The sequence below is a fragment of the Talpa occidentalis genome, unplaced genomic scaffold (assembly GCF_014898055.3).
Source record: "Talpa occidentalis isolate TD23 unplaced genomic scaffold, MPIMG_talOcc4v2.1 talOcc4.7, whole genome shotgun sequence".
Taxonomy (NCBI): Eukaryota; Metazoa; Chordata; class Mammalia; order Eulipotyphla; family Talpidae; genus Talpa; species Talpa occidentalis.
In genome coordinates this window covers 135639167-135661878 of record NW_023605083.1, presented here as the reverse complement: position 1 = coordinate 135661878, position 22712 = coordinate 135639167, and the positions used below count along the sequence as shown (strand labels likewise).

Here is a 22712-nt window from a genome sequence, read left to right as displayed (position 1 = left end):
CGCCCCCCCCCCCCGGCCCCCGCCGGCCCCCGCCGGCCCCCGCCGGCCCCCGGCCCCCCGGCCCCCGCCGCCCCCCGCCCCCGGCCGCTGCGGCGGGCCGGCCGGCCGGGCGGGGCGCTCCACCTGCGGCGGCGCCGGCGATGGCGCGGCGCGGGCCGGGGCCGCGGGCGTCCTGAGCGCGGCGCAGCCGGGAGCCCGCGCGCCGCCGGCCGGGCCATGTCGTCCTTCTTCAACCCCAGCTTCGCCTTCAGCTCCCACCTCGACCCCGGTGAGTCCGCGCCCGGCCCGCCCGGCCCGCGCCCTGGCCCGGGGCGCCCCTTCTCGCCCAGGCTCCGAGCAGGGCGGCCCCGGGGCTGGGCAGGCCTGGGCTGGCACCCCCCGCCCGCGCTGGGGCTGGGCAGCGGCCCGGGGGCCTGGGTGGCGCCTCCCAGGGCAGGTAGGAGGGCGCGAGGGCCTGCGCTGGCCCCAGGCGTCCAGAGGGGGAAGTGGCCGGGACTAGGACCCCGGGGAGGCGCGGGAGCGTCACTGTCGGGGTGCGGCCGCCGGGGCCCTTGCCGGGCCATGGTCTCAGCGTGGGAGGCTCCCCCAGGGTGGGGGCCGTGCGGGAAGCCCTGCCGGCCACCTGGCCGCCTGCGTGGGAAGATGGGAGCAGTGGCCGGCCCGCTGGGCGGAGGCTCGGAAGAGACACACGGGGTGGGTGCCCAGACCCCCGATGGCAGGGAGCCAAGGTGGCCCCGTCCAGCAGGCTACGGGCCGGGCCGCTCACCCTCCAGGCCAGTGGCTCAGCGGCAGGCTCTCCCAGGCCGCTGGCCCCGGCTCCGGGGGGCAGTGGGTGGGCTGAAGGGATGGGGCAGCTGGAGGCCCGCACCTGACACCAGCAGGCCGAGCGCTTGCTTCCCCTGCCTGTCGGGCTCCGGCCCAGCCAAGTGGGAGAGAAGCCCCGGCCCTGAGCTGGGCCTGCATGACCAGGGGGACCACGGTCCCGCCCACACCGCTGCTTCCTGCCCCAGCTGCGGGGGGCTCTCCGGACCCCTCCCTGGAGCAGACCCCGGCCCCCGCTCCAGCTGGAGGCATTTGCTCCCCCAGGGAGAGGGCTGGGCAGGTCTGCCTGCTGGGCCGAGGGTGTCCTGTCCTCTCAGCGATGAGCCCCTGCAGTCCTAAAGGCCAGCGGTGGCCTCCGGCCGGAGGGCGGGTGGGGGTGGCCGTGCAGAGCGGCTCCAGGCCCAGGCCATCTCCAGGGACAGCTGTCCAGATGGCTCTGGGCCTCGGAGCTGTTGGCCCCGGGGGGGCGGCGGGGGCAGTCCCCAGGACCGTGAGTCTTATGGGCCCAGAGTCGCCCCTCCTTGCCCCGGGGAGCCCCCACCCTCAGACCTGGCGCTGGCTGACGTTGGCCTCCGCAGCTGCGGTCGCTGTAATTACAAGGTGCCAGTTAACGGCTCCAACTGTGCCGGCAGGCGAGGGGGGAGCACGGCCCGCTGCGGGCGGGGTGGCAGCTCCGGGGGCCCGTGGGCAGGAAAGTGGGGCGCCTGGCCTGCCCCGAGCCCCAGCACTCACAGTAGGGCTCTCCCGGCCTGCAGCCGGAACTCCTGGTCTGCTGGCTGGAGGGGCCCTAGGCCTGCCCCACCTCGGGCGCCGCCCACAGGATGCTGGGGTCTGAGGCGGGAGAGCAGCCTGTGTCTTGCGGCCCCTCTGAGCGCCCACACAGGGGCCTCACCTGGGGGCCGGCGGGCGGGGCGTGGGATCCAAGACCTGAGGGTGACCGGGGCTCCCCGGCCTCAGGCCAGCTGGGCCTGGCTGGGCGGGGGCGTCCGATGGTGGCCTTGCCTCGGCCGCCTTGCCCACCCAGGCATGGGCAGCTCCGGGAGGTTCGGCTTCCCCCAGCCTCTCAGCTTCACGCTGTGCCCCTGCCGTGTCCTGGCCCGTGCCCTCCCCGCCAGGCCACACCCCGGTGTGGACGGGGCACGCAGGCCAGCGAGGCCCAGCAGTCCCGGTCTGGGGGCCGAGCAGGGGATGGGCGCGGCGCACGGGTCCTGCTGCCCAGCTGGTGGGCTCACCGGCAGCAGCTCTCGAGCCCAGCGGTCTGTGGGGCCTGCCCAGGCCTCCCCGGCCAGCCCCAGCGGGGGCGAGGCGGCCCTTGGACGAGCTGGGCTGTGTCTCTGGGTGCACGCCGTGGGGAGTGAGGGGCCTCCCTCTCCTGGGGGAAAATATTTCTGGATTCTGGGGCATCCTTTGGACAGCCAGGCTGTGCCCGTCCCCCCAGGGGACGTCTCTCCGACGGGCCCTCGCCCGCGTCGCCTGTGCCCGCAGCTCAGGTGCGGGGCTCTCACCTGTGAGCACGCAGACCCGCGGGCGCCCGCAGCCCGGGCTGCACACCTGCACCCACCCAGGGGACGTGACCGGCCTCACCTGCCCGCGCCTGCCGTGAGGGGCGCCCACGCTGGCATTGCCCACGCGAGCGCTCACATGTGCCCTGGTGCACACCGTGCAGGCCGCTGCCGCCTGGGGCGGGCCTGATCCCGCTGAGTTGCTGCCATGTCCTCCCCCACGGCCCGCTGCCACTGGGGGGGCTGTGAAGCGGGGTGCCGGGAGTCTGGCTTTATGTCTGGGTTTTCTCCCCACCTCCAGCTCGCCTGCTGGGTCTGGGCCTGTGAGGCCCACCCGGCCTGCAGCGCCTCCTGCTCGGCCCCATCCCAGCTGGCCCTGGCGTGCTGGGCCCCTTGAAGCCCTCCTGACCTTGACCTCCAAGCGCCTGGGCCCTGGATGGGGGCAGGGTCGTGGGGGGCAGGGGGAGCCAGTCCCGGGCAGCGGCCCACGTCATGGTGGGCAGGGACGCCTGTGCCCGCAGGTGGTCCTCCTGGTGTCCATGCAAAGGCTGTGCCTGCTGCTGCCTGCCTTGGAGCCTGTCCTGAGGTGGCTGCCCCGACCCTCCGCCCTCAGGCCCTATGTCCACCCTGACCCCGCGTGCCCTTCCCCGGCGGGGGGCCTGGCTGCGGAGCCCCCGCCACGTCCGCCCGGCTCCGGACGAGACCCTGTGCGGCTGTGGGGGCCTCGTCTCCTGGGCCCAGGGGCCGGCGGCCAGTGGCAGGTCCTGGAGAGAGGCAGAGGGACCAGGGGGCCCAGGGGTTGGGGCGCCGCGGGGGGGCCCAGCCTGGCCCCCTGTGGCTCTGTGTGCGGCGGCCCTGGGCCCCCTCCGGGCGGCTCTGGCTCGTGGGGGCTGGTCTGCGCTCCCTCCCACGAGCTGCGCCCCGGATCTGCCGCGCGCTGGCCCGACTGCAGCTACAGGGGGACGCCAGCACCTCCGGGCCTCGCTCCGGCCCGCCCTGGCGTGAGGAGCCAGGCAGACCCGCGCCGGCCGCCCTGTCCCTGGCGAGGCAACGAGGGCTACAGGCGCAGGCAGGGCCGGCTCCCAGCTGCCAGTCTGGGCCGCTGCGGGGGATGGGGCCACCGAGTACCCCCTCTCTGCCAGGGCCGGGGCTGCCTGGGCCTGGGGTGGAGGCATCCTGAGGGCCCCCGGGGGTGGCCCGGCCGCTGGAGCCAAGTGGGAGTGCGCCCGGAGCCCGGGACACGGTTCCGGGGACACAGGCAGGCCCAGGGCGGGGCGTGCGGTCAGCACCTGAGGACGGGCACGTGCGCTGGGCCGCCTGTCACGGGCAGTGAGGTCAGGCGGGATGTGGCCGAGCGGAGGGACCCTGGTGGCCTGTCACGGCAGCCGGGCGGGGCCTCCTGCGCCTGGCCGGGCGGGGCCCTCCCCCGGGGCAGTGGGCTCGGCCTTCAGCGGCCGGCCTGCTGGGAGGGACCCACTTCTCCAGATCTTGTCCCCCTGCCTGGTGCCCAGCAGTGTTGGGCAGGCCCTGGGGTGGGCGACCTCAGCTGTCAGGGGGCCTGGGTGAGTGTCCGCTGCTCTATCCGGGCTTTCTCAGGCCGGTGGGAGAGACGTCACCTTGGGGTGAAGTTGGGGAACTGCTTCCATTGTGCCTGTGGGTGCGGGCGGTCCCGTTGGGCCGGCCTGATGGTGGGGCCGGGGCGTTGCTGTGGCCCTGGTGGGATAACCGCAGTGCGAGTGGACACAGGCCACTAGGGAGTATGTGCAGGGCGTGGGTGCCCAAGGGAGGGACGGGGGTACGCGTGCAGGGGTGGGGCGCGGGCTGTGAGCTGCCTCCCTCCCGAGTCCCTGGGGCAGGGCCCAGGCCCTGGATCCCCTGGACGGGCAGCACCTGGCCTGGGTGGCAGAGGGCAGGCACGGTGCTGGCCTCAGTCTCTCGGCCCCCTGTGGATGTGTGGCCAGGGTCTGGTGTGGGCGCTGTGTGACCATGCAGCCACAGCCACCTGGCAGGCCTTCCTGCCCTGGGGGCGCTCACCAGGGCCTTGAGCTGTTGGGGCGCCTGGGCCTGGCAGCTTGGGCCTGGGTGGGTCAGGCCATGTGTACTGTGGACTTGACCGCAGCTGGGGCTGTCGCTTGGGTCACACCTTGGCTGGCAGGGCGACTGTGGTCATTTCTTAGCACTGGACACTCACGCTGCCGCCATCCTTGCCCAGATGATCGGTGTCCCCTGCACCAGTCCCAGCCCTGCTCATGGCACTGTGTGCCCCTGCAGTTAAGACAGCAGGACTCTGGGTGAAGAGGCCCGACTGAGGCGGGGAGGCCTGGCAGGTTGGGGGCTGTGAAGCCTGTGGGGGGAGGCCTGGCAGGTCGGGGGCTGTGGCCCTAACCCCGACACCCCTCAGACTCCTGGCCTGCTGGGGGTGGAGTCAGAGCACCAGGGGGCATTGGCTGTACCTCTGTCCAGAGCGCACTAGGTGGAAAGTGCCTCAGTGTCTCCACTTGGAATACTGGGGGTTCAGCTGGGACCGCTGCCCTCCATAACCACCCCTCGCAGTGCGGCGCTTGGGGGTGGCCTGTCCATGGGGCCTCTGCAGCGAGAGGCGGCGGGCAGACGCGCTGGCCGGGCCAGCAGCCCGCCCCGGAGCTCTCTAGTCAGACACACAAGGGTTCTGGGTCTCCCCTCTTCTGTCTCCCCCGACCTCAGATGGGGCGGTGGGAGGGGACAGAGGCGGGGCCCCTCCCCTGGTAGGGGACACCCCCAGATGCCCATGGGGCACGGCACAGCTCTCTCCTTCCTGCCTGGGGACCCTCAGGTGCTGCCATTTGCTCCAGCCAGTGTGGGAGGGGGTGCTGGGGGCTGTGGCGGGGCTCCCGGGGCTCGGCCAGTGCCTGCGCGCCGACCCCGGGGCCCCTCGCGCCCGGCACGCCCCTGTTGCGTGAGCTCCTTCCTGCGCGGGATCCTGTTTGTGTCACAGCTGGGGGGAGCGGGGGAGGGGGCCGGGGTGTCCTCAGGGGCCCCACCCAGGCCTGCTGGGATCCCCACCCCGTACGGAGCCCCGTGGGCCTCAGGTGAGGTGGTGCCGGGACACCCCGGGGTGGGGGCTGGGCCGGGCCCACCGGGACCGAGGTGGTGCGGGGCTGTGGTGACAGCTGCAGGGGCCGCTGGGCCGGAGGTGGATGTTGGCCTGGGCTGGGCGTGCTTCCGGGAGGTCGCCCAGCACCCACCAAGTTGGGGGTCTGGCTGCACTTGGGGGGAACACCATCCAGGGTGCATGGGGTGGGCCGGCCCTGACTCCCCAGGGGACTTGAAGCAGCTCAGCCTTGGGGGTCCTGGTGTGGCGGAGGCCCCAGGATGGTGCTGGCTGGGCGCTGGGCCCAGGGTGCCGAGCAGAGGTGCTGGGGAGAGCAGGGGTGGGTGGGGCGCTGGGCACGAGGGACACACCTGGTTTCGGGGAGAAGTCCGCCTCCAGGGGGCTTTGGGGCACCCCTGGGTGGCTCCGGCTGCCTCCGTCTGGGTCCAGTGCACCGGCTGCCCGGGCTGGCAGCGGAGGCCGCGGGGAGGTGGCAGGGCCTGTGGGCGGCAGCCGTGCGGGGCACGCACTTCCCTCCACTTCGGCGAAAGCTTGCAGATGCCTCCGATCGGCCTCCGGGGTCCACCCAGTAGGCTCCGTTTCCGGCTCTGAACCCCACGAGGGCCCCGCTCGTGGCCGTCTGCCGCCCTTGCCCTCCGGAGGGGTCACCTGACCCGATTCCCGCCATCGGGAGGGGCCCCGGCAGCGCCTGCGTGTGGGTCGTGGCCGCACCGCGTCTTCTCCGTGAGTCCCGCTGTCCAGTCTTTTTTTTCTTTTTTAAGATTTATTTTTATTTATTTTTTTGTTTGTTTGTTTATTTATTTATTTATTTGTTTATACATGCACTGGGTACAGTCAGAAGCGCGGGAGGGTGAGAGAATTCACCAGAGCCAGAGCAGGGAGCAGAGCAGGCAGAAGGACCGAAGGACACTGCTGAGGGGAGCAGCGGGCGGCAGGAGAGGTCTGCGCGCCATGCGGGACCCGCGCCTGGCGGCCAGGGATCGAACCGGCGCTGCAGAGGCTGCGGGCAGCTTCACAGCCCAGCGCTCAACCGCTGCGCCACCAGGGAGGCCCCTGCTGTCCAGTCTTGATCCTGAGCCTTGTCCCGGGCTTGTGGGGGGGCTGGCGAGTGGCCCTCCTCGTCCATCCCGAGGCCCTCCCTGCGCGGGGGCCACAGAGGCCAGCCCGCCTGACCGCGGCCCAGGGCTGGCCAGTGGGGCTGACTCGGCGCTCGGGCCAGTTGCCTGCTTGGGCCGGCGCCACGTTGCTTTTTGCACCGTCTGGACCCGGGCGCGTGGCCGCTGCTGGCCGTCGTCTGCCTTCTTGGGTGAGTGTGCAGCTGGGGTTCCGGCGCCCCACGTGCGCGTGGTTATCCGCTCGCTTACGTGCAGAGCTGGGGCTGCGCGCGGGCCCACCCTGGCCAGCGAGTGTCCCTGTGGGCGCCTGGCCCTGCCTGGCCCTCGGGGCGCACGTCCTCCGCCTCGGGTGTCCCCTCCTCGGGGCCTCGGGGGCCGCGTCCCGGGCGCTCTGCCTCTGAATGGATTCTAACCAGAGCCACTTTCTTGGTTCCTTTGCCCCGCGTTGCCGCCGGCGTGGACGAGGTGGTGGTTTCAGCCGGCTCTGGGGGGCCGCGCGTGCGCACGGGCTGCCTGTTTCTCCATGGCCGGGGTCCTGCGCGGGGGTCCTGGCCGCCGGGTCCGCGCCTGCTCTGCCGACCCTTCGCCCCCAGTCCTGCCGATGGCGGCCGAGGCCCCTGATGCCAGCTTGCGGGGCAGCTCACGGTCGCGGCCAGCCCGGGGGCCACGTGGCCGCTGCTTCTTCAGAGGAATTCCAGACCCTTCAGCGGGCGAGGCCCCTCCCAGCTGAGTGGGGAAACTGAGGCACTGAGGTGGGAGGCCCTGCCGGCCCTGCCTGCCGCTCCCAGAAATGCCTGCGTGTCTCCACGAGGCTGGGGGCGGCAGGGGCTGGCATCCCAGCCCTGGGGGGCTTGGCCCGGCTCAGCGGACCTGAAGGGTGGGGCGGGGCAGCGCAGCACCGGTGGCCATCGGTGGCCGGCCCGGCTGGACGTGTGGAGGCGAGAGGGGCCCGGCCTGGGCAGCCCAAGGGGGACGGCGCGTGCCCGGGGGCCTCCCAGAGACCGAGTAGCCCAGCCGTGTCCTTTGTGCCCCGCGGCCCAGAGAGGCGGCCTGGGGACTGTGCGGTGGCGCCCGCCCCGCCCTCTCTCCTCTGTCCCGCCCCGGCCCGGACACAGGAGCGGGCGGGGTTTGGGTGGGATTTGGGCGGGGGCGGGCGGCTTACTCTGGGGCGGGACCGCGGCCTCCCACAGCGGGGCGGGCCTCCGTGCGCCGATGGGCCAGATCCGCGCGCCCGGGGTCCCTGGCGCTTGCTTGTGGGGAGCCCAGAGGGTGCGGCCGCCTGGCCACACCTGTTCGGGGGGAGCAGGAGCGGGCAGGGCGCAAGCGGGAGGCCTCCAGGGAGGGAGGGTGGACTGGACAGGGGGTGCGGGGAGGCACGCCCTGCGCTGTGCGGGTGGACAGCCGGCGGCCCCCCTCTGTCCCCGGCCGTGTGTCTGGCTCTGGCGGGTGGGCGGGGCGGGAGGGGGAGGCAGCAGGTCCCTGGCTTGGGGCAGACCCCGGTGCCCTGCTGTGTGTTGGGGGCCACGTCCCGCCCCCTCTGGGTGAGGGCTGGCCTTGAGGGACCTGCAGAGGGAGTCCCCCCATCCAGTAGCAGCCCCTGGGAGGCTCCTGGTGGCCATTTGGCAATGGGCGGCGGGACACCCCAGACCCTGGGGAGTGGGGGACTCTGGTGCCTGCCCAGCAGACCCACCCCCTTGGTGACAAAGGGCCCCTCACCCCAGAGGCTGGACGGGCCTCACGGCCCTGGCCTGGCTGCCGGACCCGCACGCGGCAGTGGACAGCAGCAGCTCCTCCCGGCCCCTTGGGGTCTGCAGTGCCCACTTCCCCCCTTCGCTCTCTGCCGTGGGGCCAGGTGACTGGACTCTGGGGGAGACCTGGGCGTCCCTGTTGTTCCAGACCCTGACCTCTGGGGGTGTCTGTGAACCTCCCAGGCTGGGAACCTGGCAGGTGCCCCCGCTGAGGCCAGAGCGGCCCCCAGTGGCCAGCCGAGGCGCTGCAGCTTGCGCCCGCCTGGCCGCATGTGGGGCTCAGGCTGGCCTCGGAGCGAGGGTCGGGCGCTGAGGCCCAGTCCAGGTGGGCTGGGAGCAGGGCAGGGTGGGACCCGGTGGCCCCCAAAGGGTGCGTGGGGCCTGGCGGTCGAGGCTGCCCTGACTGCCCTCTCCCGCAGACGGCGCCCCGCTCGGCGAGCTCTCCTGGTCGTCCTCGCTGGCCGTGGTGGCCGTGTCCTTCTCCGGCCTCTTCGCCGCCGTCGCCCTCATGCTGGCCTGCCTGTGCTGCAAGAAGGGTGGCGTCGGCTTCAAGGTGAGGGCCGAGGGCTCCCTGCATGGCCGGGCGATGGCCCCCCGGCCTCCAGGCGGCTGCTCGGGGCCCAGGCCCGGCCCCGGTGCCCCTCTGGAGACTCCCGGGGAGACCCCCCGCCCCCGACGTCAGCCCCAGGCAGGGAAGGTCTCGCAGGTTTGGGCCGGAGCAGCCTGGGGTGGGCTGGCCTCCCGGAGCCGCTGCGAGGCTGGAGGCCACATCCCTGCTCGTTCCGGCGGCGAAGGGAAACCCAGGCCTCCCGGGCTCGCGTCTGGGGAGCCAAGAGCAGCTCTCGGCCCGGCTTGCGCGGCTCTGCACCCCCGCCTCAGGGCCGAGGGCCGCGCTGGCCGCGGGGCAGTGCCCACGGGGCAGCAGTGTCTCGAGTGCCCGGGCAGGGCCCAGCCCCCGGGGGCTGTGTGGCGGAGCCATCCGAGATGGCCGAGAACCACCCTTGGGCCCCCACCCTGCCCCCGCCTGCTGCAGCTCCGTGGGGCGCACCCGGCAGAGAAGCCGGGACGAGCTCCTGCTGACCAGGCCGGGGCGTTCGGCTGCCCCTGCGGGCTGGAGGGCGGGTTCCTGCAGGGCCAGGAGGGGGGCGAGCGCCCCATGGTCCCGGCCACCACCTGCTGCTCCCCTGTGGGCGCACCCCCACACGGCACAGCACCCGGCCGAGGGGCCTGGGCAGCGGCACCTGCCTCCTGGCCAGGCCTTGTGGGCACTTGCTATCCCCGGCCCTCCAGGGGTCTGGCACCGCCCGGAGCTGCGCAAAGGCTGTCTCTGCTCCTGCCGGGGTGGGGGCCCGGCCGGCACCGCCTGCCTGCAGGCCTCATCCGAGACAGGCAGCCCTGGGCCAGGCCATGGGGCAGGGCGGGCGGCACCCAGGGGTGGGCCCTCAGAGGCTGAGTCGCCCCCCCACGCCCTGGAGAACAAGGCCCTGACCAGGCCCAGCCTCAGCCCCCCTCCCCCCTCCCCCGGGACATGGTGCCGGACATTCCAGCGCCAACGCGCCGCGCCTGGGAGGCGGCCTTCAGAGCGCCTGCTGGGACCGGCTGCAGCGATGCTCACGCTGTCCTACCTGCTCGCCCGCTGTGCCGGCGCCGCGGGCTGGGCGCCCTGGGGGCAGCGCCAGGTAACGGGGACCAGGCCTGGCAGGAGTGTGCCCCGTGGAGCCAGCTGGGGGTCTGGCCCGGCGGCCTCCCAGCCCTAGGGAGGTGCCTGCAGGCCCCCAGCCCCGGTCCTCTGCTTGCACGCCTGGCACTGCTGAGTGGGCAGTGGCAGCAACGCCCCAGGAGGCCTCCACCCTCTGGGCCTCAGTTTCCCTGCCCGGGCCCTGGGTCGGAGCAGGTGCCATTCAAGAGGCGGGGCAGGGTGGGGGGCGTGGCTGGGGCCTGGCGCTGCTCGTCTCCGGAGACTCTGGCCCTGGAGTGTGCTCTGGACCCAGGGTGGGGGCTCCCCATGGGCAGGTGTGGCAGCCCCATTTCAAAATAGCAGCCTGGCCAGGTGTGGCCCAGCCCGGGGCTGCCGGGGCGTGCTCTTAAGGAGCCCTGGGAGTCGGCGGACTGCGCCCCAGGGTCAAGGTCCAGGCCTGCAGGCAGATGGCCAGGGTAGGTGCCCTCCAGGCCGTGGGGTGGTGGGGTCCCCATCATCCCTCTGTTGGGGCTCTCAGTTGCTCGTCCACTGAGCCAGGTGGGTTGGGGAGGGAGCCCCTGGTCTGCCCGAGCCCCTGGCCCCAAGGCAGCTGCCCAGGGCGAGCAGGACCGGGCAGGACCAGGTGGCCGTGAGGGCCGGGGTCTGACCCTGGGCGGCGGCTGGCCTTGGCCCTGGCCTCCAGCACCCCTGTGTCGTGGGTGTGCTGCCCCCACGGAACGGGAGCTTGGTGCGCGAGGGGCAGCCCAGCTTTGGGGCTCTGCCTTTGGCACCAGCCAGAGAGCCGCGTCTAGGGGAGGGGCCGGACGTGGGGAGAGCGCGAGCTGGGGTCCCGCCGCGGTGGGGCTCCCATTGTGGGTCGGGCCCCCAGCCCTCCCCACCCCAGCTCTCGGGGAGGTGGGAGCCGGCCTAGGAAGAAAAGGGCCTTTCAGAGCCCGGCTGCCCCCGGCCCTTCCCGCCCCCGCTCACTGCCTGTTCCTTGGCCCAGGAGCTGGAGAATGCCGAGGGGGAGGAGTACGCGGCCGGCTTCTGCGTGCAGGACTCCCCGGCGGCCCCGGCCCCCAACGGGCCGGACGTGTATGTCCTGCCTCTCACCGAGGTCTCCCTGCCCATGGCCAAGCAGCCGGGGAGATCAGGTCAGTGCCTGCTGGCCAGGCCCGCGTGGTGAGGGGTGCGGGGGGCAGCTGGCTCGGCGGCCAGTGCTGGGGGAGTGGCAGGAGGCTGGCACGGGTGGGCTTGGGGACAGCCCCCCGCCCACCACCTCTTGCCGGGGCTCGGTGCAGAGGCACACCCGGGGGTGGCCCCCTGTGCTGGGGGGCAGGGCCCCTCGCTGCCTCGGGGAGGCCGGGTCCCAGCACACGCTCAGCACCAGCTGGCCTGCAGGGCAGGGCGCCACGGGGCAGGGTCTCTCAGGGGTGCCCTCTGCGGGCGGGGCCGTGAATCAGCGTTTCTTTCCCTCACTCAGGCCGGGGTGGGGCAGGTGGCCTGCGGCCTACCCATCAGCACAGCTGGCTCCGTTCACGGCCAGGCTGGCGCCTGATGCTGGAGTTCTGTCTCCGAGCAGGGGTCCCTGACCCCAGGTCCTCTGGCAGCTCCTAGGGGATCTATGCTGCAGCTCCCCCGGGAGCCCCCAGGGCAGAGGGGCCTGTTATTGCAGCCCAGAGCAGGCCGCCCCCTGCTTCTGCTTGAGGTTTCATGGCCTGACCACGAGGCCACTGCCCAGGGCCCCTGCCCCACTGTCCGCCCGAGGCAGGACTTCAGACCTGCCCGCCCCAGGCCTCGAGGGTGGGCTCTGCCTTCCTGGCTGAGGCCCGGCCAGTGGGCGACGCTGACGTGGCTGGGCGCTGGGAGCCAGAGGGGTCGAGGGCCACGCCTGCCCGGGCAGGTGCCAGGGACTGTCCTCATGGTTGCTGGTTTTCTCTGTCTCCAGGCGAAGCCCTGCTTCTGGGGTGGGGGGATTTCAGGGGTCGCTGGGAGGGCAGCCCAGCTACGGTCAAGGGTAACCACCGGGCGGGCACCCAGGAGGAGGCGCACCCCAAGCTCTTGGGCAGACCCTGTGGTCGCGCCGGGCCCCGTGCCTCCTCCGGCTGCGGTGTGTCCCGGGTGCCCTGGCTGGCGGCCTGCAAGCTCCCGCCCGTCCCTGGCGGAGAGGGGCTTCTGCAGGCTGGGACCCGGGCGGGTCTCTGGGCAGGGAGCCCAGCATCTGGGCCCACAGCCCCCAGGGCGCGGCCCCACCCCACCGCCCACTCCCATTGGCCCTGGCTGGCCTCGGGGCACTGGGCGTGGGAGCAGAATTCAGGGAATCCTCAGGGCGCAGGCGGGGCACGAGTGGGCTCAGCAGTCCCGGCCTGCCCTGCGGGCCCTGCTGACCCTTCCTTCCCGCTGACCTCACCCAGTCTGTTGGGCAGGAGAATGGACCCAGTGTGCTCCGTGCAGGGCAGCGCCAGGCAGCCCTCAACAAAGGCGCCTATGGCATGCGTGGCGCCGGAGTGCCAGGCTGTGTGGGGTGAGGGGCGGCCGCTGGGGCCCCCGGGGCCTCGCCCGGCCCCGCTGCTGCAGCACTGCCCTGGCCGCCCCAGCTCCCGCCCCGTCTTTGGCCTGGCTGGTCCCTGGAGCCGGGGGCACGGCCTTCCCAGACACACCTGGAAGGAGGCCCCGGCGCCCCGCTCCTGATGGCAGTCTCCAGGCGTGGGGGGCTCCCCAGCCAGCAGGCGGCCCCCGCAGGGGCAGGCGGGGGGCACGGGCGTGGGGAGGGGGCTGAGCCGGAGCCCTGCGCCCCCACCCCTTACAGTGCAGCTGCTCAAGTCGGCGGACCTGGGCCGGCACAGCCTCCTGTACCTGGAGGAGATCGGCCGCGGCTGGTTCGGGAAGGTGAGCTGCCCCGCCACCCTGGCCCGGCAGGCAAGGGGTCGGACACTTGCTTTTCCTGGGAGCTGCCCGGCCCTGGGGCCCCTCTCCAGACCCCGCCCAGCCCCTCATGGGACCTCCCCCCCCAGTCCTTTCTCTGTTGCTCCCGGTGCCAGACGCGGGGGCCAGTCTCCTGGGGCTCCTGAGGGCTGTGGGAGGACGAGGAGATGCTGCGTCCTGGCTGCTCCCCGACCCCTGGCTGGGGGGGGCCGGGTCCCTCTTCCTTACTGCGCACCCCCAGCACCCCCAGAGAGAGCCCAGAACAGCTGGGGCCCTTGAGCCTGGGGGGAGGTGAACATGAGAGAATGACAGCCAGGAGGCCCCCCGGGAGGGCCGGAGCCCACTTCGCGGCTAAGTAGACTGAGGCGCAGAAGGCGAGGTGGCCTGTTCCGGGGGGAGGAGGAGCCCGGGGCGGGGCCGCGGTGGTGGTGACGTGGCGCCCACAGGTGCTCCTGGGGGAGGTGAGCGCGGGCGGCGGCAGCGCGCGGGTGGTGGTGAAGGAGCTGAAGGCCAGCGCCAGCGTGCAGGAGCAGACGCAGTTCCTGGAGGAGGCCCAGCCCTACAGGTGGGTGGCGCGGGGGCGGGCGCTCCTGGCCCGCAGAGCCGGCCCCTCCTGCCCGCCGGCCGGGAGTCAGGGGCAGCTGTCGGCTCCGCAGGGCGCTGCAGCACAGCAACCTGCTCCGCTGCCTGGCCGGTGTGCCGAGGAGACGCCCTACCTGCTGGTGATGGAGTCCTGCCCCCTGGTGAGTCGGGCCTCCCCGCGCCTGCGCCGCCCACATCGCTCCGGGTGGCTGTGGAGCCTGGGACCCGCCCCGGCCGCCCTCCCCTCCCCGCCTGCTCAGCCGCCCGCCCGCGCTCGGCCTCACCGCGCCTGGAGCCCGCCGGCCCGGGGCCGCCCACACCCAGCTCAGTGCTCAGGCTCAGGGCAGCCCCTCCCTGGAGGGGACTCCGGCCCTGCCGCGACCCCCAGAGCCTCCCCGCCCTCCGGGTCCTGCCTGGCGCCAGCCATGTCAGGGAGGCCCCGGCCAGCTGCACCGCCCCAGCCTCCGGGGCGCGCCAGCCTGCTGGGCCGGAGTCCGGCCTGCTCTCCCGCGGCTGCGGCCAGGGCGGTTGGGCTGGGCGGCCAGCGTGCGGGCGGCGGGTGATGGTGCTGCCCCTTCGGCAGGGGGACCTCAAGGGCTACCTGCGGAGCTGCCGGGGGGCCGAGTCCATGGCGCCCGACCCGCTGACCCTGCAGCGCATGGCCTGCGAGGTGGCCTGCGGCGTCCTGCACCTGCATCGCAACAACTACGTGCACAGGTGAGGGCTCTGGCCTGCAGGAGGGCGGCGCGGGGCTGCCCTGGGTCTGCCTCAGGAGTCGCCAGTGGCTGGGCACCGGGCGTGGCATCTGCTCTTGAGGGCCGGGGTCCTGGGCGGGAGGCACACTGCCCAGCTGGCCGGGGGCCTGCAGCGGGGTGGAGGCCCGGCCAGGCTGCCCCCTCACCCAGGCCCGCGGGGGGTGGACGGCTCTATCCTGCCGCCCGGCCCCTGAGGTCGGAGAGTCGGGCCAGGGCGCTGAACGGGGGGTGGGCCGGAAGAAGAGGACGCGTGACCCGCCAGCCGGCGCCGCTCGGGCCGTCCTCCCCAACAACATCCTGGTGCTGAGTGATGACTCCGCGACTCCAGCATCAGTGATTTTGTTGCAGAGGGCAGCCGCCAGCCTCCACGGCCCAGGCCCTGCCCCGCACCCCTGGCCCGCGGTCGCCCGCACCCGGCACCCCGGAAGGCCAAGGGCCAGCGCTGGGCTGGAGGTGGGGGTGGCCCACCCGGCCGCAGAGCACACCCCGCACCCCACCTGCCCTGGGGCCAGCCCGTTCCTGACTCCAGGCGTGCAGGTGTCCCTGGGCCCACCCGCCCTTGAGGGGAGTCGGCTGACTGGTGTCCAGGGAGGGGGGGGTGGGCTGAGTCAGGAGAGGGTCCCTGCGGCCTCTGGCACGTCCTAGCCCCTCGGGGCCTGGTTCCTGCTCTGCTGGGGCCTGGGCCGGCGTGGGCAGAAGGAGGGTGAGCGGCCTGTCAGCTGTGCCCTCCTGCTACTGCCTGGCCAAGCAGCCCCCAGCGACAGCGGCCAGGCGCCAGGGTCGGAGCGCCCCCAGCGGCCCTGCTGCTGACCCCGCCCTCCCACCCCCAGTGACCTGGCCCTGAGGAACTGCCTGCTGGCGGCCGACCTGACGGTGAAGGTCGGCGACTACGGCCTGGCCCATCACCGATACAGAGTAAGTGTGGGCGGGCGGCGGGCGGCGCGGGGCCGGGGTGACGCTGCGCTCGCCCCCAGGAGGACTACTTCGTGACGGCCGACCAGCTGTGGGTGCCGCTGCGCTGGATCGCGCCCGAGCTGGTGGACGAGGTGCACTGCAACCTGCTGGTGGTGGACCAGACCCGGGCCAGCAATGTGTGGTGAGCGGCGGGTGGGCCCCAGTCCCACCCTCCAGCTTTTGCTTGTCCAGGCCGGCGGTGCTGAGGGGCAGGCTGGTCTGCCCAGCCTCGTGGCTCTAGGGTGTGGCCGCGGGACAGAGTGCCCAGTGCCCAGTCACGCCCCTCCTGCCCACCGTGGACGCCCCAGGGGATGTGCCTTTCGGCGGGGACGCCTGTTGGGGACAACTGACCGGCGGGCGCTGGTAGCCAGGGCGCCAAGGCACCTCTTCCTGCAGAGGGGCAGTGGGTGGGCCCCGGAACCATAGCCTGTGCACCCCTGAGGAGCCCTGACACAGGACTGAGCACAGGGTGGGCATCTGGACCTGGGACCTCCAGATGGGCTGACCGAGCCGGGCCAGCGCCACAGGCCCTGGACGTCGCTGCCAGGGTGGCCCCGGCTCCCACCCTGACCGGGCCCTGCTACCCCCACTGCTCCCAGGGCCTATTTGGCCTCCCACAGAGGCCCATGCATGGGCCAGCCCAGTGCCTGCTGCGGGCCTACCACGCCCTCTGGTCCCGGCCTGTCCATCCCCGCCCCATTCGCCGCTAACCCAGGTGGCACTAACCCAGGCCGCTGTGACATCTCTGTCTGCGCCCGCCACCCTGGACAGCTGGTCAGGCGGAGCTGGGCGAGGCCACGTGCCAGGACAGAGCCCGGTGTTGTCTGCTCCAGCCCTTGGGCGCTGGCTGCCCTGCCCACTCCCGGCCTCCGGGCAGCTCATCCTCCGTCCCTGGGCCCCGCTCCCTCCTCCCAGCCACCGGGACGCCGGGCGGGACGGGGGGCTCCGCAGCTGGCGTGGTGCGCGTCTCGCGGGGCCGAGGGAAGGAGCACAGCACGCACATGGTCACGGAGGCCGCCTGGCTTTTATTTGGGCTCATGTGGGCGCGGGCTGGGCCTGGCTGTCCTCGGGGAGGGTGTGGCGGGGGAGTCCTGGCCCCAGTGCCACGGGGTGACGGGAGTTGCCCCTGGGCGCCCAGGGCTCAGAGCGTGCTCGTGGCCCCGCAGGTCCCTGGGCGTGACCATCTGGGAGCTCTTCGAGCTGGGCGCGCAGCCCTACCCCCACCACTCAGACAGGCAGGTGCTGGCCTTCGCTGTCCGGGAGCAGCAGCTCAAGCTGCCCAAGCCCCAGCTGCAGCTGACCCTGTCCGACCGCTGGTGAGGGCCCTGGGCGCTGGGGGGAGGCGCCTGCAGGACGGGTGCTCCCAGTTCCTAGGGCAGTGGCTCCCCCGGCTGCTCTCTTGGCCGGCAGCCTCCTCTGGGCAGCGACCGCTGTCCACAGGGAAATGGCCGCCTCCGCCCAACACAAGCCTCTTGCCTGCGGGGAGGGCTGAGCTAAGGGGAGAGGCCGCAGCACGGGGGTCACCCACCCCCATGCCCACCTCAGCAGGTTGGGGGGTGTCCTTTAATTAAGTGGGAAAGTCCTGAAGTCCCGCCGGGGCCCTAACTGCCCACCTGGCGGGCGCCTCCCGCAGGTACGAGGTGATGCAGTTCTGCTGGCTGCAGCCAGAGCAGCGGCCCACGGCGGAGGAGGTGCACCTGCTGCTGACCTACCTGTGCGCGCGGCGCAGCTCCGAGGAGGAGGAGGAAGAGTTCGAGCGGCGCTGGCGGGCGCTGCGGCCCAGCACAGACAGGGGGGGCGCGGGGCCGGCGCCCGGGGGCGCAGGTGAGCTCGCGGCCGCCTCGTCCTTCCCGCTGCTGGAGCAGTTTGCCGGCGACGGCTTCCACGGGGACGGCGACGACGTGCTGACGGTGACCGAGACCAGCCGCGGCCTCAACTTCGAGTACAAATGGGAGGTGGGCCGGGGCGCCGAGGCCTTCCCGCCGCCCGGGGGCGCGCCGCGCCTGCAGGAGCTGTGTGCGCTGGACGGCGCGCCCCCGGGCGTGGTGCCGGTGCTCAGCGCGCACAGCCCCTCCGTGGGCAGCGAGTACTTCATCCGCCTGGAGGAGCCCGCGCCCGCCGCCGGCCACGACCCGGACTGCGCGGACTGCATGCCCAGTCCCCGTGCCCCAGCCCCGCGCCTGGACGGCCCTGCCCGGGGCGATGATTCCGACGGCAGCGCCACCAACTCGCTGGTCACGGAGCAGCTACTGGGCCACCCTGTGCCCACCAGTGGCTCGTGGGACCACTGCGGTGACTCCCTGTGCAGGAGCCAAGGCCAGGGGCCAGCCTGCCCCTCGTGCTCGCCCTCGCCCAGTGCCCTGATGCTGGCAGAGCCTGGAGCCGAGGACCCCGACTGGAGGGAGGCAGCCTTCTGCCCCCCCTTTTTTGAGGACCCACTGGGTACATCCCCCTCGGAGACATCCCCGGGCGGGGCGGAGCTGGGGGAGGAGCTGGGGGAGGCCGAGGCGCTCAGGACTGCCCAGCACAGACACTGGAGTTCCAACATGTCGGCCAACAACAACAGCACCAGCCGGGCACTGCAGCCCTGGGGCGCTGGCTGCTCCCTGGGTGCAGAGCTGGGCCAGCTCCTGGCCTCAGAGGACCCCAGGGAGCCTCTCCTTGGGCTGCAGGTGGTCTCCCCTAGCAAGGAGCTGGGCCGCTGCTCCGGCTTCCCCCATCTACCTCAGCACCTGTCTGCTGAGGGCGTGGCACCTGCCGCTTGCCCGCTTACACCCCTCTGGGCAGAAGCAGCCACAGCCGGGGGTGGCAACCCCCAGGCAGAGCCCAGGCTTGCTGAGGAGGCCGAGAGCACCCCTGGATCCCAGCTGCCCCTTCCCTCTATTCCCTCCCCATCCCAGGAGGGAGCCCCCCTTCCTGCTGAGAGGGCCAATGCCCCCACCACGCTGCCCGCTTCACCTGCCACCGGTAGCCAGACAACTGGCCCCGAGCCAGCCTGGGCCCTGGACCACAGTGGCAGTGACCCAGAGCTGGTGGCGCTGGGCAGCGAGGCCGAGGACACGCCTGTGGCCACCCCTGGCATCCTTGCTGGCTCAGCCGGCGCCGGCCCCCGGGCCAAGAAGCTGGATGTGCCGTCAGCCTTACACTTGCAGCCGCAGGTGGGGGCTCCCGGCTGCCTGGGCTCCCTGCACCTCCCATCCTCAGCCAACTATGGCAGCCGCGAGGTCTTCAGCCCGTTGGCTGCCAGCACCCCTGGGGGGCAGCCCCGAGCCTTGGACAGTGGCTATGACACCGAGAACTATGAGTCCCCCGAGTTTGTGCTCAAGGAGGCGCACGAGCCATGTGAGCCCGAGGCCTTCGGGGAGACCTCGAAGGTGGTGAGCCCTGGGCCCGAGACTCGGCTCTCCGCCTCCCTGGGCAGCCTCGGAGAGAAGAGCCCCTACCGCGACTCGGCCTACTTCTCGGACCTGGACGCCGAGCCCGAGCCGCCCCGGGGCCCTGAGCAGAAGCTCAGGGAGGTGCCGGTCTGTGGGTCAGAGCCGGGCCTGGAGGGCCTGCAGGGGCCCGGGCCACAGCCTGCACAGGAGTCCCTGGAGTCTGGGGTGCTGAGGGGGGTGCCCCCACCCCCGGAGCCAAGCACCTGCCATGCTGACCCCGGACTGGAGCCTCGCGGGCCCCGAGGCCCAGCCCCGCTGCAGCTGCTGCCCAGCCCTGGGTGTTCTAAGAGTCTTCTGCTGACCCCCGCGCCTCCGAGCTCGGAGGGCCCCGGCCCGGAGCCCCGGGAGGCCCCGGCGCTGCCGCCTGCGACGGCGCGGCCCGCAGGCCCCTGCGCCCCCCGCGCGCCGCTGCGCCTGGCCCTGCCGGGGCGCCCCGCCGCCCCCGGGGGCGGCGCGGAGGAGGAGGACGAGGACAGCGAGGACAGCGACGAGTCGGACGAGGAGCTCCGCTGCTACAGCGTCCAGGAGCCCGGCGAGGACAGCGACGAGGAGGCGCCGCCCGTGCCCGTGGTGGTGGCCGAGAGCCAGAGCGCGCGCGGCCTGCGCGGGCTGCTCAAGGTGCCCGGGCTGCTGTCCGCGGCGCTCCGCGCCGACCTGGCGCGCAAGAAGAAGGCCGTGTCCTTCTTCGACGACGTCACCGTCTACCTCTTCGACCAGGTGGGCCGGGCGGGCCGCGGGGGCGGGGTGGCCGCCGGCCGGGCGCCGACCACGTGCCGCTCTGCCCTCCAGGAGAGCCCCACGCGGGAGCGCGGGGAGCCCTTCCCCGGCGCCCAGGAGCCGGCCCCCGGGCTCCCGGCCGGCAGCCCCGGCGCCCCCGCGGCCCCGAGCCGGCCGCGCCCCGCGCACGGCTCCCCGGACGGCTCCCCGGACGGCTCCGCGGCGCCCGAGGGTGAGTTGGGGCGGGGGGGCCCGAGCGGGGCGGGGCGCCCGCGGCGGTGGGCGGGGCCCGAGTGGGGCGGGGCCCGGCGGCGGGGGCGGGACCCGAGCGGGGCGGGGCCTGTCATCGGCGGGGGGCGGGGCCCGAGTGGGGCGGGGCCCGGGGGCGGGACCCGAGTGGGGCGGGGCCTGGCGGCGGGGGCGGGGCCTGCCGGCGGCGGGGGCGAGGCCGGCGGGCGTCTGTCGGCGGGGCGGGGCTGCGGCGCGTGTCGCTGACGTCAGGGCGCCGGCTCCTGACGCGGTGCGCGCGACGCCGCTTGCAGGCGGGAGCTTCGAGTGGGACGACCGCTTCGCGCTGCTGCGCCCCGAGGAGCCCGCCCCGCCCGCCGCCGCCGCCGCGGCCCCAAGCCGCCGCGCCGGGCCCCTTCTCGCGCTTCACCGTCTCCCCGGCGCCCGCGTCTCGCTTCTCCATCACTCAGGTGTGCGACTCGGACGCCGGGTCCGTGGGAGGTGAGTCCGCCGGGCGGGCGGGCGGGCGGGGGGTCCGCGCGGGCGCCGGGAGGGCCCGGAGGGCGAGGCCCTGCGCTTGGTTCTCTGACGCCGCGCGCGGGTGTCGGGGGAAGCTGAGGCTCGCAGGTGCTGGGGCGCCACGGCGGCGCGCTCTGGCCCCGCGTCCTCCGGGGAGGCGCGGGGTCCCAGACACGCCTGCCCAGGCTGGTCTCCGCCTGACCTGAGCCCCCGAACCCACAGCGGCCGCTCCCCCAGGGCCGTCCCGCCGCTGCGGGTCTCCCTCCTCCACGCCCACCCCCGCGGCACTGGCCCGGGGCCTGGGGGTCCGGAGGTTCAAATTCAGCCCGTGGCTAAGGCCTCGGGCGTGGGAGCCTGGGGGCAGGGCCGTAGCCTCCCCTCCCTGCCGCACTCTCGGCCCTGGCACCCGGGAGCTCTTTCCTGCCAGGCAGCCCCCACGCCCCTACTGTGCTAGGCCCCCTTGGAAGGCCGCCCGCCGTGCCGGGAGGTGCGCTCCGCCCCCTCCACCTGGGCAGGCCGGGTCTCTGCCGGCTGCTGTGCCTCAGCACGGGTGCGCCGTCCACGGGTGTCTGTGCGAACAAGCCGGTTGCTGGAAGGCGAGTGTGGGGCCCTGGCCAGCCTCAGTTTCTCCGCCTGTGAGGGCTCTGGGGACGATTGCTGAGCTGGCTTGGCTTGGGCTCTGCCGCTATGGCAGGAAGAGGACGGGCCCCGTTGGACATGAGAGGCAGACCGGGCAGGGCGTGAAGCTTCGGCCCGGGAGCCCTGGGGAGCAGTGGTTGTCCAAGCAGGGGTTCTCTAGGCACCTGCTGTGTCTCGGCGTCTCCCCTAGTGCTCACAGGGCACCCCTTGTTTGCCAGGCTCCGTGGCAGGTGCTGGGGGCGGCTATAAAGAGGCTTGAGGCCAGGTGGTGCCCCGTCTTGGAGCCTACGTGGCCGGAGCCCCTGTCCGTCCTGTTCGGGCAGCAGCGAGGATGGTGACGCTGCGCGAGTGGGAGCTGCGTTCCTGGTGGCGGCTGGCGGCAGCTCCTGGTGCCTCAGTGCTCCGCGCGGTGCTCGGAGACGAGAGCAGGACGAGAGGTTCCTCCCTGGCCCTGATGGGCAGTGACTGTGCCTACTCGCCAGTGCTGCCCTGGGGGCAGAACTTGTCGGAGACACTCGGGTTTGCTGTTAGCCCCCAGAGATGCGTGTCGCCCTCAGGGCTGATGGCGCCCATCCTGCTGCTGCTCCTCCCCCGGTCATCGCTGCTGGACTGCTTGACCTCTGCGGCCAAGTCACCTGCTCTTGGCTGGGCGCGTCGCGGGACGTGTGTCCTCACCTTGGGAAGTGCTGGTCACTGAGCCAGCGCTGCTTCCTCCGCCCTTTCCTGGTTTTGGGTTTACTCAGCACCCCAGGCTCACGTGTGCCCCCTTACCTCAAGTCTGTGGCTGTACTTCTCCTCATTGTCAGACCCATCAGCGCCCCTGCACACAGGGTCTGCCCAGCTGCTGCCCGGCCCCTCCCGCTGGAGCCCAGGTGGTGGGCAGCCTGCTCCAGGCCACCCCCTGCCGACGCCGGGTTTAGAGGTGCCTGTGGCAGGGCGGTGCCGCCAGCTGCCCTGCAGGATGCTGCCCGGCTTGGCTGGCAGAGGAAGCAGGGGCCGCGCTGCTGCCCAGCCCGGTCAGGGCGCCTCCCGCCAAGGCGGGGCGCTGGGAGCGGAACTGCCACCTGGGAGTGGGCGCGCCCGGCTCTCGTCACTGTTGCCAAAGAGACGTAAAGGTGGGGGCTGTGGGGGCTGGGGCTTGTGTTCGGGTTTGCGTTCTGTTGTTTCTGAGTTCGAGGCTTAGGATGCTGGCGCAATGGTTTTCCTGTTCTTTGGTTTGTTTTTTAAGAGAAATGGAGCTAAGAAACAGCCTTCACGGTGGCCTGTGTTTTCTTTGCGGCTGCAGGTGATGCCCAGGGCAGGAGGGTGCGTGGGCCGTGCTGGGGCCCTGCTGCCACTCTGCCTGGGGTGGGCGCAGCACCCTGCAGTGAGCAAGGCCCCACGTGCCCTGGGGGTTCTTCCCGAGCCAGGGAGGGCGACTGTCCCCCGCGGCCCTTTCCCGCCCCTCCAAGGGGTCACACCTGTCCCTCAGCGTGGAGGGGGTGGACTGGAGACGGCCCCCTCCCCAGCACCTGCCCCGTGGCTCTGTCCCCCAGCCTGGGGTGTGGGCGGGCTGCAGTGGCTCAGGCTCCAGGACCCTCTTGAGAAGGTCGGGAGGAGCCTCTCAGCCTGAGACCTCCCCCCCCCAGAGGGGCTGGCACCACGCGGGTCACGGCGACGGCATCTCGGCCGCAGAGACACAAGGTGTGGGGACCCAGGCCTCAGCAACACCCACCCGGCCCCGGGGCAGGGCGGAGAGCTGGGGTCCCGCGGCCTGTTATGGCCGGGAGCCCGGGCTTGGGCAGGATTGGCAAGCCTCCTACCCCCCGAGCTGCTGGCGGGAGCGGGAGGCCCGGCGGAGCGCTTGGCGGGCGGCGGAGGAAGCAGCGTGTCCTAGGAGATTCACCTCGAGAGGCCCGGCCGGCGGCCCAGGAGCGCCTCTTTATTGAGTAGACAGCGGCCACGGTGGCCACGAGAGGGCGGCGTGTTCTCCTGGTGCCTGCAGAGCCACCTCCGCGGGG

The 22712-nt window shown here is 73.2% G+C and overlaps 1 protein-coding gene across 1 annotated transcript; it reads left to right on the top strand.

Annotated features, from left to right (window-relative positions):
* Positions 1-225: 225 nt before the first annotated feature.
* On the top strand, positions 226-22706 carry AATK (apoptosis associated tyrosine kinase). Its single transcript, XM_037491911.2, is given in 16 exon segments — positions 226-268; positions 8698-8831; positions 10963-11110; positions 12766-12845; positions 13328-13446; positions 13538-13572; positions 13575-13624; positions 14047-14180; positions 15049-15133; positions 15193-15314; positions 16339-16488; positions 16806-19326; positions 19399-19558; positions 19869-19960; positions 19962-20055; positions 20931-22706. Coding segments are annotated over 15 exon segments (3876 nt in total). The 5' UTR covers positions 226-268; positions 8698-8786; the 3' UTR covers positions 20972-22706.
* Positions 22707-22712: the final 6 nt, after the last annotated feature.